The 15949-nt window shown below is 44.3% G+C and overlaps 1 protein-coding gene across 2 annotated transcripts in view; it reads right to left on the bottom strand.

Moving 5' to 3' along the window:
• Positions 1–11943, bottom strand: part of LOC107395161 (oocyte zinc finger protein XlCOF6) — a 34257-nt gene extending 22314 nt beyond the window's left edge. For both annotated transcript variants that reach the window (XM_070548477.1, XM_054737577.2), the window contains exons 1-3: positions 11716–11943; positions 11500–11584; positions 96–368 (exon numbers count right to left, since the gene is read on the bottom strand). In XM_070548477.1, the coding sequence (XP_070404578.1) occupies positions 96–368; positions 11500–11509 (283 nt within the window). In that variant the 5' untranslated portion in view covers positions 11510–11584; positions 11716–11943. The remainder of the gene's footprint in view (positions 1–95; positions 369–11499; positions 11585–11715) is intronic.
• Positions 11944–15949: the final 4006 nt, after the last annotated feature.

The raw sequence follows: 15949 nt of genomic DNA, 5'->3' as shown, positions 1-15949 counted from the left end.
ACACTGATTAACTTCTTGTCTTTATTCTTCTGTTTTATGTCTAGTTCTTTTATGAATACATTTCTTTACATACATATTTACGATACGCTGATTACCTTTGGTTTGGACATCGTTGACTTCTACTTGCTGCTGATGAAGCTGTGAGAACAGAGGTTTCTCTTCATCATCCTCACTCTTTATAGAAGCCAGTGTGAATGGAAACCTGGCAGCATCAGTTTTCTCCTTCAAATGGAGTTGCTCTCCCTCCAGACTGGTCCAGTTTTCTTCTTGTTCCTCCTTCATGTGGACGTGTTCTGGGTCTTTCTGGTCCTCACCTGTACTCTGTTCCTCAGGAGCTTCTTCTTTAACCAGCACCAGCTGTTGAACATCTGTAGGAAACACAGAAGCATGATGTGAATTACCGATCGATGGAACTTCACATTCACACTTACTCTCACCTAAAGGATTATTAGGAACACCTGTTCAACTTCTCCTTAATGCAATTATCTAATCAACCAATCACATGGCAGTTGCATCAATGCATTTAGGGGCGTGGTCCTGGTCAAGACCATCTCCTGAACTCCAAACTGAAGGTCAGAATGGGAAAGAAAGGTGATTTAAGCTATTTTGAGCGTGGCATGGTTGTTGGTGCCAGACGGGTCGGTCTGAGTGTTTCACAATCTGCTCAGTTACTGGGATTTTCACCCACAACCACTTCTAGGGTTTAAATGATAATGATAAATGATCTGCACTTGTATAGCGCCTCTCAGAGTAAGGACTCCAAAGCGCTTTACACTACAGTGTATCATTCATCCATTCACACACACATTCATACACTGGTGGGGATGAGAGGCGAGGCTGCCGAGCACTGGCGCCACCTCCGACCACCACCAGCAGGCAAGGTGGGTTAAGTGTCTTGCCCAAGGACACAACAGCAGAATTCTCTGTCCGGAGCCGGGATCGAACCGGCAACCTTCCGATTACTGGACAACCCGCTCAACCTGTTGAGCTACTGCTGGTTCCAAAGAATGGTGTGAAAAGGGAAAAACTTCCAGTATGCGGCAGTCCTGTGGGCCAAATGCCTTGTTGATGCTAGAGGTCAGAGGAGAACGGGCCGACTGATTCAAGCTGATAGAAGACCCTAACCCTTGTTATAACCGAGGAACGCAGCAAAGCATTTGTGAAGCCACAACACGCACAACCTTGAGGCGGATGTGCTACAACAGCTGAAGACCCCACCGGGTAGGTACCACTCATCTCCACTACAAACAGGAAAAAGAGGCTACAGTTTGCACCGGCTCACCAAAACTGGACAGTTGAAGACTGTAAACATGTTTCCTGGTCTGATGAGTCTCCATTTCTGCTGAGACATTCAGACGGTAGAGTCAGAATTTGGCGTAAACAGAATGAGAACATGGATCCATCATGCCTTGTTACCACTGTGCAGGCTGGTGGTGGAGGTGTAATGGTGTGGGGGATGTTTTCTTGGCACACATTAGGACCCTTAGTGCCAACTGGGCATGGTTTAAATGCCACTAAACTCAGCTTCAAGGGCTTGGATTGGGGAGTTAAACCTCCAAATAGTTCCCGAGCGCAGCCACTGCTCCTTCTGGAGATGGGTCAAATGTGGAGACGTAATTCGACCAGTATGTGATGAAGATACTATTAATAATAATAGTACATTTTTATTTGAGGGCACCTTTCTCAGACCCAAGGACACCTTACAAAGATAAAATAAAGAACAATAGAAGCATGTACTAACATTTACTCTAAGACTGCATATTAAAGGGAATATGCTAGCTTGAATAGGCGGGTTTTCATGTCTGATTTAAATAGCTTAAAAGAGTCAATATTTCTAATGGGAGGAGGAAGTGATTTCCAGAGTCGTGGGGCAGAGCGACTGAAAGCTCTGCTCCCCACAGTGGTAAGGCAAGCTTGGGTTGCACCAGATGGAGCGCCGATCAGGATCTAAAGCCTCAATTCAGTTCAATAATACTTTATTAATCCCAGAGGGAAACTGATTGCTGTAGTAGCTCAGAATAATAATAATAATCAAGTCATCAAAGAGGTGTTGTATATTACAATGGCTGTTGGCAGGAAGGATCTCCAGTAGCGGTCAGTGTTGCAGCCAAACTGAAGAAGCCTCTGACTGAAGACACTCTTCCGTTGTTGGACAGTCTTGTGAAGAAAATGCTCAGGGTTGTCCATCATTTTCTTGATTCTCTGGAGAATCCTTCTTTGCATCATCTCCTCCAGCGGTTCCACAGTCGTCCCCAGAACAGAACCAGCCTTTTTTATTAGGCTGTTGAGCCTTTTCAGGTCCCTGCTTCTGATGCTGCTACCCCAACAGACGATGGCTGAAGAGATTACACTCTCAACAGCAGACTTGTAGAAGATCTGCAGCATCTTGCTAAAGGCATTGAAGGACCTAAGCGATAGTTGAGGCCCCCACCTGTGTCTTCTGGAGTTTCTGGCAAAGTACATCAGGCTGGATTGTGTTAAATGCACTGGAGACATCAAAGAACATGACCGACAGTGGTGCCTGCTTTGTCCAGATGAGAGTGGGTTGGTTGAAGCAGCTGGATGATGGCATCTTCAACTCCAACTCCATGGCGATAAGCAAACTGCAGCGGGTCCTGATATGTCCTAGTCTGCTTATTCAGGTGGACCAACAGGAGTCTCTCCAGGACCTTCATGATGTGGGATGTCAGGGCAACCGGTCTGTAGTCGTCACTGACTGATGGGCGAGTTTTCTTTGGAACTGGAACAAGGCAGGATGTCTTCCACAGGACTGGAACCTTCTCCTGGGCCAGGCTGGGGTTGAAGAGGTGCTGCAGAATCCCACAGAGGTGCTCTGCACAGACCTTCAGTACTCTGGGGCTGACACCATCTGGACCTGCAGCCTTGTTCCTGTTCAGTCTCTCCAGCTGCCTCTTCACCTGACTTCTAGAGACAGATAGGTGTGAGGGGGAGGTAAATGGGGCAGCAGCATCTCCTGACTTGGTTGAAGACAGATTTATAGAACCAGAAGAGTCCATGACTGTGTTAGAGGATAAAAGAGCTGGTGTGTGACAGGAAAATGTTGGATCAGAGGAGGATGGGATGTCTGATTGGCTGGGGACAGGCGAGGAGGATGCTGGGTTTGTTCCTGAACTAAACCTATTGAAGAACTTGTTCAGTTGTAGGGTTGTCACGGTGTGAAAATTTAACCTCACGGTTATTGTGACCAAAATTACCACGGTTTTCGGTATTATCGCGGTATTTTTTTTAAACGTGTTACATTTTCAGACAGCTAAATAAACCGTGTATATCAGGAAAATATTGTCCTCAGTTTGTGTCTAAATTTTGCCTAAAATGTGTTATTTTGTAATTATGTTGTTTATCTGTTTACATTTTTCCCTTTAGTCTTTAAAATACAATATTTGCCCATAACTTCTTAATTTTTGTCTGTTTGATGTCATCATTTAAAAAATATTAGATCAGATGATACTCAGTACTCAAGTAGCCTTCTAATCAGACTTTTTTACCCTTACTTGAGTAATAAACCCTATATCAGGAAAATATTGTCCTCGGTTTGTGTCCTTCCAGTGAGCTTTGCAGATGTGGGAAAATGTCATCAGGCAGTAATCGTTGTTAAATTCATAATTATTCTCGGAGAGAGACCAACTCTTATCTGCCCCTGGGAGCCCCGTAATGCATAGCGTCATTTCAACATGGCGGTGTCCGCGACACGGTTTATATGCAGGTAGCGGTGCTGCGGCTGCTTTATATAGCGAGTCGTAGCATTCTCCCTCAACCCAAATCCTCGGATCACGCATTTTAGCTAAAACGCTAACGTTAGCTTGCCTTGCGTTGACTGTAGAGTTGTGGGTGATGGTCACGCAGATGTGTCATGAGATTTGAGGCGTTGCTGCCTTTCACAGACATTTTTTCTGCATGTGCTGCAAACAGGATAGCCTTCTTCTATCAGCTGTCCCTCGGCATTCTTCAAATATCAAAAAAATGCACATACTTCGTCTTCTCTGAGGGATAATAAATGTCCTGAGCGCTGCCGTCTCCTCCTTTGACCATTATTTCAGCTTTAGCTTCAAGAAAGTTTTGGATGAAAACAACAAAGTGCGCGTGTGCCGCCAGTAGGGATGGGTACCTTTGACATTTGAATCGATCCGGTACTAATTCCCGGTACCTACGAGTCGATACCGGTACTTAACGGTACCAATTTTCGACACTTTTGAGTGTTTAATATTTTAATTCTCTTTTATAATTAAATATATATTTTTCTCAATATATAACCATATTTGATAAATATCACGATAAATAACATACAACTGTTTGTATTTTAACATCGTCCTTGTAGTTTTATAAGCTGATAATTAAACTGAAGCAAACATCTTTACTGTGAACTAAATTTACTGTGTATCTTCATTCCTTTTGCCTCCTTTTTCATTTGATTTTTCCTACTGGGAAGTTAGAATTTCCGAGGAGAAAGCGAACGCACCATTAGCTGATAACAATGGTGGCAATGGAAGCTAACATATGAAGCTAACGTTATCTAAAACAGTTTATTTAGCTGCTGGAGCAGATTAAAACGATGATGCCTCACACTTAGATCGTTGTCGCTGGTTTCATCTTCACCCAATCACCCGTCGCATTTAGTAAAGTGAAGCCAAACTTTAGAGCGCGTTCATGTTCTTCTAGTCGGAAATTTGGGGTTCCGAGGAGAAAGCGAACGCACCATTAGTGAAACGGAAGCTAACAAATCAAGCTAACGTTATCTTAAACATTTTATTTACCTACCGGAGCAGATTAAGATGAGGATGTCTCACTTAGATCGTTGTCGCTGGTTTCATCATCACCCAGTTACCCATCACATTTAGTGAAGTGGACCCAAGCTTTAGCGTGCGTTCTTTCTACCATGCTGCTCTGTTTACAACTGGCTCGCAGCGACCGATGACATAACGCTCTTGCACATGCGCAGCTGTCTTGGCAAGTTCTCGTTATGAAGGACGGGTACCGAAACGAGGCACCGTTTGAAATGACGTGAATCGGTGCTCGGTCGGTACTATGGAATTCGGTCGGTACCTTAAAAAGTACCGAATTCGGTACTCATCCCTAGCCACCAGCAAATTCAGCAGATGATACGGTGGCTGGTAAGGGTCACCGCGCCTACACCGCAGCCACGATAATCCACAGATATATTTTTTTTAAAAAACAAGACGGTTATTATTATTGTCAACTTTTTTACCAGGGTTTACCGCTACATCGCTTACCGTGACAACCCTATTCAGTTCATTGGCTGTGTCCAGGCTGCCATCTGTGCAATCCTTCCTCTGCTTGAAGCCTGTGTCTTCTTCATCCCTGACCAGACATCTCTGATATTGTTCCTCTGTAGTTTGTTCTCCAGCTTCTTCCTGTATGCCTCCTTGCTGTCTCTGATCTTGATCTTCAGTTGCTTTTGTATACTCCTCATTAAATCCCTGTCTCCCTCCTTGAATGCTCTTTTCTTCTCACTTAGCAGATTCTTCAATTCACTGGTGAGCCAGGGTTTGTTATTAGCAAAGCATCTCACTGGTGGGTATGATGTTGTCCACACAGAAGTTTATATAGTCAGTCACACATCCAGTCATGGCATTGGGGTGCTCTTCATATCCTTGGCAGAGAATCATCAACCCGAATATTCACAATAACCCGGTTCCGCACGGCCATGTAAACACCGCCAGAAACCCGGATATGCTCATAACCGGGAAAAACCCGGTTACTACATCTGGGTTAACCCTTTTCTAACCCGAATGTTTGGTCATGTAAACGCATACCGGGATATCCCCATCAAAGCGTGTGTTCTGCACATGCTCTGTTTGCAAGGAATCTTGGTCTTTTGAGTACCGAGACGTCTTGTATGTGCCAGAACACCGGAAGTAAACAACAAGTTTGGAGCAACATGGCGAGTCACGGCACAGCACCACACTTTTGGAGTGACGAGGAAACCTGTCTTCTTCAGTCTGGTGAAAAGTATGAACATTATGTCTTTTGTTGACAGCCGAAAGTACAGAGACAGCGAAATATGATGCATATTGGACCTAGTCCATACGTCCTGACGCTACCCCAACGTCCGCATTTAAATCGGGTTATGCAAGTTAGGGGTAACTCTTTCTATGTATGCTTGTAAACGGGTTATTCTGATCAACTTAGAAACTCGAATACCGACCTTAACCCGATCATAACCCGGATATTGGCTGCATGTAAACTAGGAGCCCGACCGATATGCTTTTTTTTGGGACAGATACAGATATAAAACTTTTAACAAAGACAGATAGCCGATATAATGGCCGATGAATCTCCTTCACAAAAAAATAAATACAAATGTTCTGAAGATTAAACCCTTCATTCTCTGCCTTTTTGATGCTAACTTATTTCTATATTACACACCAAAGAACTGTCTCAATAACTCACTAGGGTTTCCAAGTAATGCAAATAAGATTTATTTAGCAATCTCAAAAGCAACAGAACACACAAACTACTACTGAAGATGAGCAGATGCTGCAGATGACATCACCGGATGGATCTTTAGTGAAGTAGGCCCACACCTTACTACGGCCCTCTTTTTCCATCTGTAATAAAATAATCAGCATAAAAGTACAGTTATATATCTGTTGATACCAAGACAAAGTCAAATACATTAAATGTGGCATTTTTATACTTAAAAGTTTAAAAATTATCATGTAAATAAATGATATCAGACATTGTGGCTCAAAACCAATGGCTCTGTTTTTGTTTGGTTCCCCAGCTGTTAAGGTTTTCTCATTTAGTATTCAAGTCTTTTTTTTTCCTTCCACTGAATTTTCTACTCCTGTTGTTGTCAGGTTTTTTTTTTAGTTATTCTTCTTTCCCTTTTAGGATTATTTCTTCTTTAAAAATATTTTCATTGATAGTTCCTCCCATGTTCCCCTGCTGTCCTCTGCTCCCACCCACAGCTCCTCCTCATAACTAGTCCTCTGTCATCTCTCACTCCTCAGTGCATACGGTTCAGTTTCAGTCATACTCTGCTGGTTTCAGCATCCTAGCTACCTGTTTTTATTTCTGTCACCTGATTTTTGGCATTAAAATACTTTTGAGTTTTACACTTTTGTGTTTTGATCCTTTCCAAAGCCGACAGTATTAGGAAAATAAAAATAAGATACATTAAATGACTAGTATGTGGCAATGTATAAGCCTTATGTAAAATATAAGGCTGAAAAAATACAATAGATTTATTCTATTGTAGAGAGGAATGTTTATTTTCTCGTATTCCCCCCCCCCCCTCCCAGCTAGGAGAGGGGGGGGGGGGGGGGCTCCCTGCACAGGGTTTTATTGCTTTGTTGCCAACCCCCACTCGCCCGTCCTCAGCTGCGACAACGGTCGTGTGCCGCTGAAGCGCCGCGAAACGGGGACCGCCTTCATTCATCGCCCTTGTTATCCTATTCTGCAGCGCTTCGGCGCTCCAGCCCGCGCCGTGCAGCCATCGTTTCGGCGCCTGCACTATTTTTTTCGCGAGGCGCGGGTGAACCGCGTGAGTTTGAAAAGACTGCTGAAGAGTGGAGGAAATTGACTGAGAATATTCCAGAATGTCTACCAGGAAAATGCCAGCAGAAAAAGGGGAAGCAGCGTGAGCTCTGCATAGAGCGTAATGCTGCGGCAGTTTTATTTTATTTTTTCAGGTTAACTTTTCAATCCGAGGCCACGAGGCACACAATAAACTTAGGAAGCATGTTGAGGGGAAACATACTTTTGTCATTGCTTATTTTACCGTTCAACTTACCACTGACACAACAAATATGCTTAAAACTGAAGACTTACCTCCTACTTCCTCATCACCGTCATCTCTGCATGGCTGAATAGCTTCTGCTGCTCCGCTGCATGTGTGCTGTGACGGTGGCTCCACCCCCCGAGGAGTGAAGCCACACAACATGAGTTCATAAAGCTGGCGCGATCTGCTGGATAGGTTGCACAATATCGGCCGTCTTTTTGGCCGATAGTGTTAATGACCCCTATATCGGCCGATAATATCGGCCAGCCGATATATCCGTCGGGCCCTAATGTAAACGTAGTCACAGTTCTTGTCACAGGTTGCCTCTGAACAAGTGGTTTGTATTCTGAGCAGAGAAAAACAAGATTGTGATCTGATTGTCCTAGAGGAGGTCTTGTTTTGGACATGTATGCATTCCTTACATTTGCATAACACAAATCCAATGTCTTGTTTTCTCTGGTGGAGCAGCTGACAAACTGCTGAAATGTTGGAAGTGTAGCAGAGAGCGAGGCACGATTAAAGTCACCAGATATAGCCACAAATGCATTGGGGTGCTGGGTTTGTAGCTTAGCAACAGCGGAACTGATGACATCACATGCATTTTCAGCAATGGCTGAAGGTGGAATATAAACGGCTGCCAAAACAAAACTGGTGAACTCTCTTGGCAAATAATATGTGCAACAACTTACTGCCAGGAGTTCAAAATCTGGGCTGCAGAAACGACATTTCACTGAAACATGGCCTGGATGGCACCATCTTTTGTTGACAAGCACTGCCACTCCACCTCCTTTTCTTCTCCAGCTCCTCTTCAGATCTCTGTCTGCTCATACAGTCAGGAACCCTGGCAGAGAGATGCTGGAGTCGGAGATATGGTCCTGCAGCCACGTCTCAGTGAAACACATAATACTCCACTGCCGATACTCTGGCTGAGTCCTTAAAAGGACTTGGAGTTCATCCATCTTGTCGGCCAGTGATCTCACATTGCCCGTTATGATCGATGGAAGAAATGGTTTGAATTTCCTCTTTCTCCATTTTGCTCCCGCTCTGCATCCACGCCTCTTGAATTTTGGCTCATGTGGGATTTGTGGCTTCAGTTGAGGTATTAAAACTGATGTGCAAAACTCCCTACTCCAAGACACCATTGCTTGGGATCCCTCTGCACCACGAAATCTGACTTCCAGCTCTACTCCTGACCAATTTTCATTTTGGTCAGAGGTTGTGGTACGTGGCCGTAGGAGAGCCCCTGTGGTCGATCCCAACCCCCCCACCTGACCGCAATGTTTCAAACCGCTTCTCTCCACTTGCTGAGAAACAACCAGCTGATTCCTCCAGGCCTCCTCTTCCCTCCCAACCATCTAATCCCATCTGTAGTCTGGAAGAAGCAAACTCAGCAGTCTCTACCCCCCCAGACTTCAACCTCTGATGCCCGACACAAAATACTAAAGGATGCTGTGCATCCACACTCTGCTGGACCTCCGGCCCTGGCTCAGGAGGTGAGCTCCTCCACGGCAAACCCTCCAGTTCCCCGACACCACAGGAACCCAAACGCAGAATCCTCCACTACTTCACGGGAACACAAATCAGGAGCCTTCTACACCCCGTCCACCGTTTTCACCAACCACTTTGCTGGTAGGTGATTCAATAATCAGGAATGTCCGCTATTTTAATGTCATGACGAGATGTTTTCCATCAGCCACCATACCTGCTCTCCTGGATAAACTTCCTGCTCTGCTGAACTCCATCCCAGCTTCAGTTAAAAGAGTGATCATGTGGATCATGTGATCAAACGATGTCACACGCCGGAAGTCTGTCATCATTCAACAGCATTTTAACCATCTCTTTGACATTGTGAAGAGCAGTGGAATGTCTGTTTTCATCTCTGGCCCGATCCCCACAGTTTCTCGTGGATATGGACATTTTAGCCGTCTGCTCTCTCTCCACCCCTGGCTTCAGTCTGCTTGCAGGTAACACAGTTTTGGCTTCATCGATAATTCTAACCTGTTTTGGAACCATTTCTCCTTTTTCAGGCGAGATGGTATTCACCCTAACCTACATGGCTCAAGCATGCTAACCGCTAACATCCGGTATGCTGTGCAGTCCCATATATTTACATCTATGGTGGATTCCCTTCCACAGACATGACGGTTTACATCCCAGAGATCTTCACCTTCTTCGGCCTTTGCTCAGACCTCCACTTCAAATAACATCACTCCCTACAGTCCTCCCATGATGCAACAGTCTTCTGTGTGTCGTCCAAAGGTCACAATTCCCAAAATGTTGTCTTCTGCTGACAAACCCAAAAGTTTCCCTATTCCAGTTCATTTATCAACCAGCAAACACATGAACTGTATTCATGGCCGGAGAACCCAGAACACCAGATGTTTACGACCCATCCCTCTCCAACAGGTTAAGAAGACAAATGTTCTCCAGGATTCAGTTCAGGGTGACCCTTTAAAAGCTCGCTCCATTTCAAACAAATCCTTTATTTTAAATGAGCTGTTCACCAGAGAAAAGTTGGACTATTTATTTCTTACAGAGACGTGGCAGCAAGATGGCTGGTTTGTACATTTAAATGAAATATGTCCACCAAACTGCTCTGTGCTTAGCACACCACGCCCGACACGTCGTGGTGGAGGTCTTGCTGTGGTCCTTAAGGACAAACGTGTCTGTAATCTGGTGAAAAATGGCCCTTTTACAACCTTTGAATGCCAGGTCATCAAAGCAGGGTTATAAAATGTGTTTCACTGTATTTTAATCTACTGACCTCCCGGTCCAGCTGCCCTTTTCTCTCTGAATTAGCAGAATTTCTATCATCTATGATCAAACTAGAAAAAGTTTTAATCCTTGGTGATTTTAACTTATACATTAATGATCCTAACTGTAGCACAGCAGTGGAGTTCATCTCTATAATGGAGTCATTTAACTTAGAGCAGCCCGTTTCCGGCCCCACACTAAATGGGTCACACTCTAGATCTGGTTTTCTCTTTGGGACTAAAAATCAATCATTTACACGTTGAAGAGGTTCATGTGAGTGACCACAGCTGCATTTTCTTAAATGTCCTATCTGATGTTGGATCTGTCCCTCACATCCTAAAAGCAGAGACGTATCATTAATCAGTCAGCGGTGGATGGATTTTCTAGATGGTTTGACAGCAGCTCAGTTCAGGGTGATGATCCAAGCTTGTTCATCCAGTCATTGGGTAAACAACGCTGCAGTATCTTAGATAAAGTAGCTCCTGTTAAGCAGGTCACTTTTTCTAGCAAGAGAAAAAGTCCCTGGATTAATCAAAACATTTAGTCTCAGAAGGACACGCCGCAGAGCCGAGAGACGTTGGAAGTCAACTAGATTAGAAAGTCACAGGCTGTACTTTAAAGAACTGATAACATCTCTGAATGAGACGGTGAAAACTTCCAGGGCCGCTTACTTTACTTTTCAGCTGATTGCTGTAAACAAAAATAACTCTAAAGTCCTGTTTGACACCATAAACCAGATTATTTCACCTCACATCCCTCTTATGCCAGTTTACTCAAGGTCTGACTGTAAATGTGAAAAAAATAGCAGATCCTAGCAAAGATCCTTTAAGCTTCACAGCATCAGAAACAGAAAAGTAAAAAGTCCCCAAAAACACAGTTTTTCTTAAGAAACTAGAAGAAAAAATGTCCAAAAAAGGCAAAACTTACATAAAGTCAACAGAGCGCGCACACACACACACACGCGCGCGCGCACACACCAGTACCTGTGTCCATGCTGATGAAGCAGTCCCAGCTGATGGATGATCCTGAAGTGGTAGCAGGTTTTCTTTAGCCGTGTTTAGCTAACAGCTGCAATAGAAACAAAGCAGGAGAGCTGATTAAGATGCTGCTTCAGAACAACGCAGGAGATTAAAGATCCAACGCTTTGGTTCTGATCAGCTGAGGACACATCCAGTCTGGAAAAGAGGACCTTTGCTCACCAGAGTTCACGGAGTAGAGCTAACCGCTTTTTCCTCCAGAGTCACATTCAGATTCGGGCCTTTTCCGTCGGAGAGTGTGAGCAGGATGGATGAGAGAGCGAGCAGCGATCCTGCATCATGACCAACTCAGATGAGCGAGTCTGATAGAGGGAACCTCTTCAATCTGATGAAAGCAGCAAAACGAGCGCGTTTCTCAGAGAGGCCAAAGGAACAACAACAAGCTAGCTCTGCTAGCAGCTTCCGGTTCCTGCTTCTTCCGGTGGTTGGTGACTAGCGTAAAGGTGCACTACCGCCACCTGCTGGACTGGATAAGCATGTATTCTGTTCCACAGACCTGTGTTCAGGATTACTTTCTGTTTTCTTTCTTTGAACAAACTGAAAAAGATCTTCAGCAGCAGACAAATGCTTTCTGTACAGAATGGGATGTCGTTGATACTTTTGTCTTTAGTTGAAGCTGCTGTGAGAGGCAAACAGAACATTTAGTGAAGGTGCTGATGTGGGGATTGTTTGATGTAATGCTTGATGAGATCACCAGAGGGCGGTGCTCTTGTTTTCTCCACTCAGAGCCCTGATGGGCCAAAATAAAGAATAGTGTTGATGCTAATGATAATAATATTCCTCATATAATAGACTGAATGTAATAGTATATATAATAAATATACTCAGTATAATGACATCCTACATACAATGTAGGACTGAAAGTTGGATTTCAGGTACAGTTCATAGTCCAGTCTCATCTTGAAGACTGCGTTTATGTTGTTTTTATTGGTGATCACAAATCAAAACTCATCATCATGACGTGGGGTTCCCCAAGGCTCATTTATTGGAACACTGCTCTTCAATCTCTACATGCTCCTCCTGTGTCAGGTCATACACAATAACGTTAATTCAATTCAAATCAAGTTTATTTATAAAGCGCCAAACAAACCATTACAAGAGTCACCTCAAGGACCTTCACACAGTAAACATTCCATTACAGTTCATTGAGCTAATGAGTAAAAACATTCTTATTTAGGGAACCCAGCAGGTTGCATCGAGTCACTAACTAGTGTCAGAGTCTTTACAGCAATCCTCATACTAAGCAAGCATGCAGCGACAGTGGAGAGGAAAACTCCCTTTTAACAGGAAGAAACCTCCAGAGGATCCTGGCTCAGTTTATGTTTATGTATTTAGCAGACGCTTTTGTCCAAAGCGACTTACAAGTGAGAATCGGCATGTTGCCCTTGAGGCTAACAACAACAATAACAACAACTTGACATCAATAATGGAGAGGAGGGAACAAAAGTGCAGGGAGGGTGCTAGTTTACAAGATGCTCTCTGAAGAGCAGGGTCTTCAGGAGTTTCTTGAAAATTGAAAAGGAAGCCCCTGTTCTGGTAGTGCTTGGTAGGTCATTCCACATTTGTGGAACAGTGCATGAGAAGAGTCTGGATTGTCCTGAGCGTGGTGTAGGCACTGCCAGCCGACGATCCTATGATGACCGGAGCAGCCGGGCCGAGACGTAAGCCTTTGCAAGAGGATTCACGTAGATGGGAGCCGTAGCATCCCTGACTTTGTATGCTAGAGTTAGCAATTTGAATTTGATGCGTGCTGCTAGCGGTAGCCAGTGGAGCTCAATGAACAGAGGGGTGACATGTGCTCTTTTTGGCTGATTGAAGACCAGACGCGCCGTTATGTTCTGGACCATTTGAAGAGGTCTCACAGTACAGCCTGGAAGACCAGTTAGAAGGGTGTTGCAGTAATTGAGGCGGGAGATGACAGTAGATTGCACCAGGAGCTGGGTGGCATGTTGTGTTAGGTATGGTATGATCTTTCGTATGTTATACAGCGCAAAGCGGCATGAATGAGCAACAGAGACAACATGATCTTTAAAGGTCAGGTGTTCATCAATCACAACACCCAGATTTCGAACTGCCTTTGAAGGAGCCAGAGATAGGAAGTCATTTTGGATTGAGATATTGTGCTGTATGGATGGTTTTGCTGGGATGACAAGCAGTTCAGTTTTAGAGAGGTTGAGTTGGAGATGGTGGGATTTCATCCATTTTGATATGTCAGAGAGACAGTTTGATATTCGTGCAGAGACAGTTTGGTTGTCCAGTGGAAATGACAGATAGAGCTGGGTGTCGTCTGCATAGCAGTGGTAGGAGAAGCCATGTGATTGAATGATCTCACCCAGTGAGGTGGTGTATATGGCAAAGAGAAGAGGTTCTAGTGCAGCGCCCTGGGGGACTCCTGTAGCAAGATGGTGCACGGTAGAGGATTGTCCAAGCCAAGATACACTGAATGATCGTCCTGTGAGGTACGGTTCAAACCAGGTGTGTGCTTTCTCTGTGATGCCCATGCTAGAGAGTGTGGACAAAAGGAAGCCATGGTTGACAGTGTCAAATGCAGCCGATAAGTCGAGCAGGATAAGCACTGAGGATCTGGCAGTTGCTCTAGCTTCTTTTAAGGATTCAGTCACTGCTAACAGAGCAGTTCAGTGGAGTGGCCCTGTTTGAACCCAGACTGGTAAGGGTCAAGCAGACAGTTTTGTGAGAGGTATTCCGTGACCTGCTTGAAAGCCACCCTTTCAATGATTTTGGACAGAAAAGGGAGGAGAGAGATAGGTCGGTAGTTCTCCACATGATTTGGAGGAAGAGATGGTTTTTTTTAGCGGCGGTTTAACCTGAGCATGCTCAGGCTGAGTCATGGTGGATGGCTGCTCAGTATAAGCAACACACACACACACACACACACAACAAGTAGTATGTCTATAGTTATATTGTGATTTTTTAGTAAATATTCTATTTGGTGAGAGATAAACTTTATAGTATTTATCCTAGTGGATCTATAGTTAAACGGGTAAACTAGCAGTAACACATCCAACGTCAAGGAAAGCAAAAAGTTATTATCAGGAGAGGGAGAATGTTTAAGTGGTTAGCAGCAGTGTGCTAGATGATGGCCCCCTCCATGAGGCCACCACAGCTCAGCAGAACATCGTTGTAGCTTCGTCTGGGGAGAAAAACACTTAGAGAGAAAATAAAGTTAACAGCTGAAATAGCAGGAAATAATACAGTTAAAGAGCAGACTGTAGAAGAAAGCAGTAGAGTGTGGAAAGTGGTCAGTGTGTCCTCCAGCAGTCTAAGCCTATAGCAGCATAACTACAGAGATAACTCTGGATAATCTATCCTATTTAGATGGAGGCATGTTGGAGGCAGGGCAAGGGAGAGCCGTCTTTGCCGACTGTACACTCCACCTCCCTCTACTGCCCCACTTGTCCAGATTTAGGCTAACATCAGATTTTAACCATAGGCCCTATCAAATAAAAATGTTTTAAGCCTAGTCTTTAAAGTAGACAAAGTGTCTGCCTCACGGACTAAGGCTGGGAGCTGGTTCCACAGGAGAGGAGCAAGAAGATTTGGTTTTGTTTTATATTTTAACGACGGACACATTTGATCTGTATTAATAAAAGGCTTAAACGTTCCCAGTCTCCTCTGCATGGTCAGTGTCTCCCTACTTCTCCGGCACGATGCCACACACGCTTGCCGGTCCGAGTACCGCTGAGATCCTAACGGGGAGCGGTGGAGGATCAGGGGTGACAGGGCCTCCACCAGTGGCAGACACACTCTGGTGGTGGCAAAAAATCTTTTTGGTCCATTTTTTTCTATATCCGCCACAGATCTCTAGGAAGAACTCAAAGCATTGCCAAAGCACTTCCTTTCATTTTTCTACCTCGCCCACAAGTACCTCAATTTCTGCTTTGGTGAAATTGCGCTTCCTTGATCTGCGGTCGCCATCATTAATGGTGAAATGCTGCAATGAGCTGGCTTATGTATATGCATGAGATCCACAAGGCACTTTGCATTGACCATTTATGGCAGAAAGTGGGCGTGTTGAGGGCGGATGTGATCCAGAAACACCTGAGAACATTTCTAGGTAGAGTGTGATTTATGAAGCGGAGATTGCGTGAAGCTGTGCGTAGGATGAGCTGGATACTTGTTTCAGACGAGTATCCGGTACGGATAAAGAATTTTTGATAGATACGAGCATGAAATGAGTAAAACTCGTAAATATATGTTATCGTGCTGAAGGAAGATCCTCATTGGGTAACTGACTGTCTTCATGCTCTGTGATTGGCCAGTCACATAGAGCGCCAACAATAGGAAATTAAATTGTATAATCTCCTTCTCTCGGTTTTGGATGTTCAGAGGAAGAAGCTGGTTTTTTGCTTTGTAAAATATTTGCACTATATTATAT

This window comes from Nothobranchius furzeri, chromosome 2 (assembly GCF_043380555.1).
Source record: "Nothobranchius furzeri strain GRZ-AD chromosome 2, NfurGRZ-RIMD1, whole genome shotgun sequence".
Classification (NCBI taxonomy): Eukaryota; Metazoa; Chordata; class Actinopteri; order Cyprinodontiformes; family Nothobranchiidae; genus Nothobranchius; species Nothobranchius furzeri.
The sequence above is the reverse complement of the archived record's forward strand: the minus strand, read 5'-3'. Positions and strand labels throughout refer to the sequence as shown.